At 49.1% G+C, this 2,500-nt stretch overlaps 1 protein-coding gene across 3 annotated transcripts in view; it reads right to left on the bottom strand.

The window, feature by feature from the left end:
• Nucleotides 1-2,500, bottom strand: part of carmil3 (capping protein regulator and myosin 1 linker 3) — a 55,506-nt gene that overhangs the window by 36,845 nt on the left and 16,161 nt on the right. For 2 of the 3 annotated variants that reach the window (XM_035536006.2, XM_035536005.2), the window contains exons 11-13: nt 2,282-2,376; nt 1,447-1,533; nt 1-90 (exon numbers count right to left, since the gene is read on the bottom strand). The exon at nt 1-90 is cut by the window's left edge and continues 20 nt beyond it. In XM_035536006.2, coding sequence (XP_035391899.1) covers nt 1-90; nt 1,447-1,533; nt 2,282-2,376 — 272 coding nt within the window. The remainder of the gene's footprint in view (nt 91-1,446; nt 1,534-2,281; nt 2,377-2,500) is intronic. The other variant, XM_035536007.2, reaches the window with a different exon arrangement.

The following is a 2,500-nucleotide window of genomic DNA, read 5'->3' on the forward strand; positions in this document are numbered from 1 at the left end:
ACATGCCAGGGTTCCTGCTCAGATCCAGGTGGAGCAGAGAGCTCGAGTAGTCGTCACTGGAGCAGAGAGCCTGAGTCAGGGATGCCACTCCTGAGGACAGACGAGAGAGACGCCTTCAGCCCCAGACCACACACACACACACACACACACACATATATATATACACACATACACCTACACACACACACCTACACACACACACACACACACACATATATACACACATACACCTACACACACACACCTACACACACACACACACACACACACACACACACACACATATATACACACATACACCTACACACACACACCTACACACACACACCTACACACACACACCTACACACACACCTATACACACACACACCTACACACACACACCTACACACACACCTATACACACACACACCTACACACACACACACATCTCCACCCGCGCCTGTCTGCATCCTGCCGCACTACTGTCTCTGGGACACTTCGAGAGCTCCAGCAACACACACAAGACTGTTCACATCCTCTGTGTAAACACTCTCAAAAGACTCCAAAGAACTAAAAATACATTCATATCGATCACACTCCATCTTCTGAACACTGCACATATATTTCTGGTTTTTTGTTTTTTTTTACACAATGCAGTCAATCTGAAGTTATCCTTTTTAAACATTTTAACACGGCCCGCGCATGCTATGCCACTATTAATCTTTTATTAGCCCCTGACAGCAGCTCGCCTGCAGGCACTCTGCTGATTTGGCAGTGTGCCAGCATCTCAGAGAGAAGAGCAGGCCTCACGATACGTGGCTAACGAAGCTGTTCCAACGCGCGCGCCGCCAAAAACCCCCCTGCGGCACTTCCTGTCTGTCGTTCTCTGGCTCGGCCGGGTACTCCCGCCTGCACGCGACCCGTTCAGCCAGCACTGCGACGTGCATTGTTTAAACCGGAAGTTAAAGACTGCATTTAAATCATGTGGTAATTCTACCACACACACACACACACACACACACACACACACACACACACACACACACTTCCCTCACATGATAAATCTATTAACCCTGCAGTGGAAAAACGAAAGCCTGTTTAGTGTAAAGCGTTTGATGACGATGGGGTTTGGTGTGATGACTCAGCGCTCCAGGTCCGGTCCACTCCCCCTCTGACCTGCAGTGAAGCTTCATGTGTATCTGCAGAACTTAGGATAACTGGTGGTAGTCGCTGCACCTGCTCTGTTTGTCACTGCTCTGTTCTCTCACACACACACACACACATACGCGCGCGCCCCCCCGAGGACAGAAAGGGGGTCAGTTGCTCTCAGGCAACACACTGTAGAAGCTTCGCGCGGCCGCTCCACACGAGGAGCTTCACGAAAGGCCGGCGTGTTTTCGACGGCGCTGCGCGGACAGCAGGGGGCGGGGGCTCCCCGAGGCCATGACAGCACCGCACACACACCCTTAGAGGACAGCGAGGTCTTGGAGAGGCTGAGAGAACGCAGGCCTTTCCTGAGCCGACACAGCTGTGGGATGAGATTGGACACTCCTGCACAAACACAGACAGAGGCATGCATGCAGGGAAACACACACACACACACACACACGCACACAAAACGTACACTGTTAGTTTGAGAAAAATGTCTGTGACTTATTTAATGCATGCCAGTTTGCACAGATGTGAAGAACAGTGATATATAGACACACGTGCAAACATAAACACACACACACAAGTTGTTACAAACATAAATACACAACATGCACACACACCTTGTTAGTTTAAAAAAAAAACACGCAGCATGCTCAATTGCATACATATACAAAAAAGTGAGGTCAGACACTGCTGAAGAAATGAAACTTAAAATAGAAATAACCACAGACCACACACACACACACACACACACACACACAAGTTGTTACAAACATAAATACGCCTTGTTAATTTGAAAAAAAAAAACACACAGCATGCATACATATATACATATACATACATATACAAAAAAGTGAGGTCAGACACTGCTGAAGAAATGAAACTTAAAATAGAAATAACCACAGACCACACACACACATGCACACACACACACACACACACACACACACACACACACACACAAGTTGTTACAAACATAAATACACAACATGCACACACACAGCATGCATACATATATACATATACAAAAAAGTGAAGTCAGACACTGCTGAAGAAATGTAACTTCACGCACATACACACACACACACACACACACACTGACGCGCGTGACTGTGTGCACCCTTTCCAGGACAGGCTGTGGTCAGACCTTGGTTGTCCAGCGCGTTGTGGGCCAGGCTGAGGGAGTGCAGCACAGACGCTGGGTTCTCAGACAGAGCCACCGACAACTTCTGGGGGAAATCCCTGCCAGGACCACAGCGGCGCGGGAGGGACAGGGGCGCCATGGCGACGGAGGAGGAGACGTTAGAGAGAAGGGCACGTGGCCAGACGAGGAGCCGAGGAGATGTGAGCAGAAGCGTGAGAGAGG

Source organism: Electrophorus electricus, chromosome 20 (assembly GCF_041902795.1).
Source record: "Electrophorus electricus isolate QZ-2024a chromosome 20, ASM4190279v1, whole genome shotgun sequence".
Lineage (NCBI taxonomy): Eukaryota > Metazoa > Chordata > Actinopteri > Gymnotiformes > Gymnotidae > Electrophorus > Electrophorus electricus.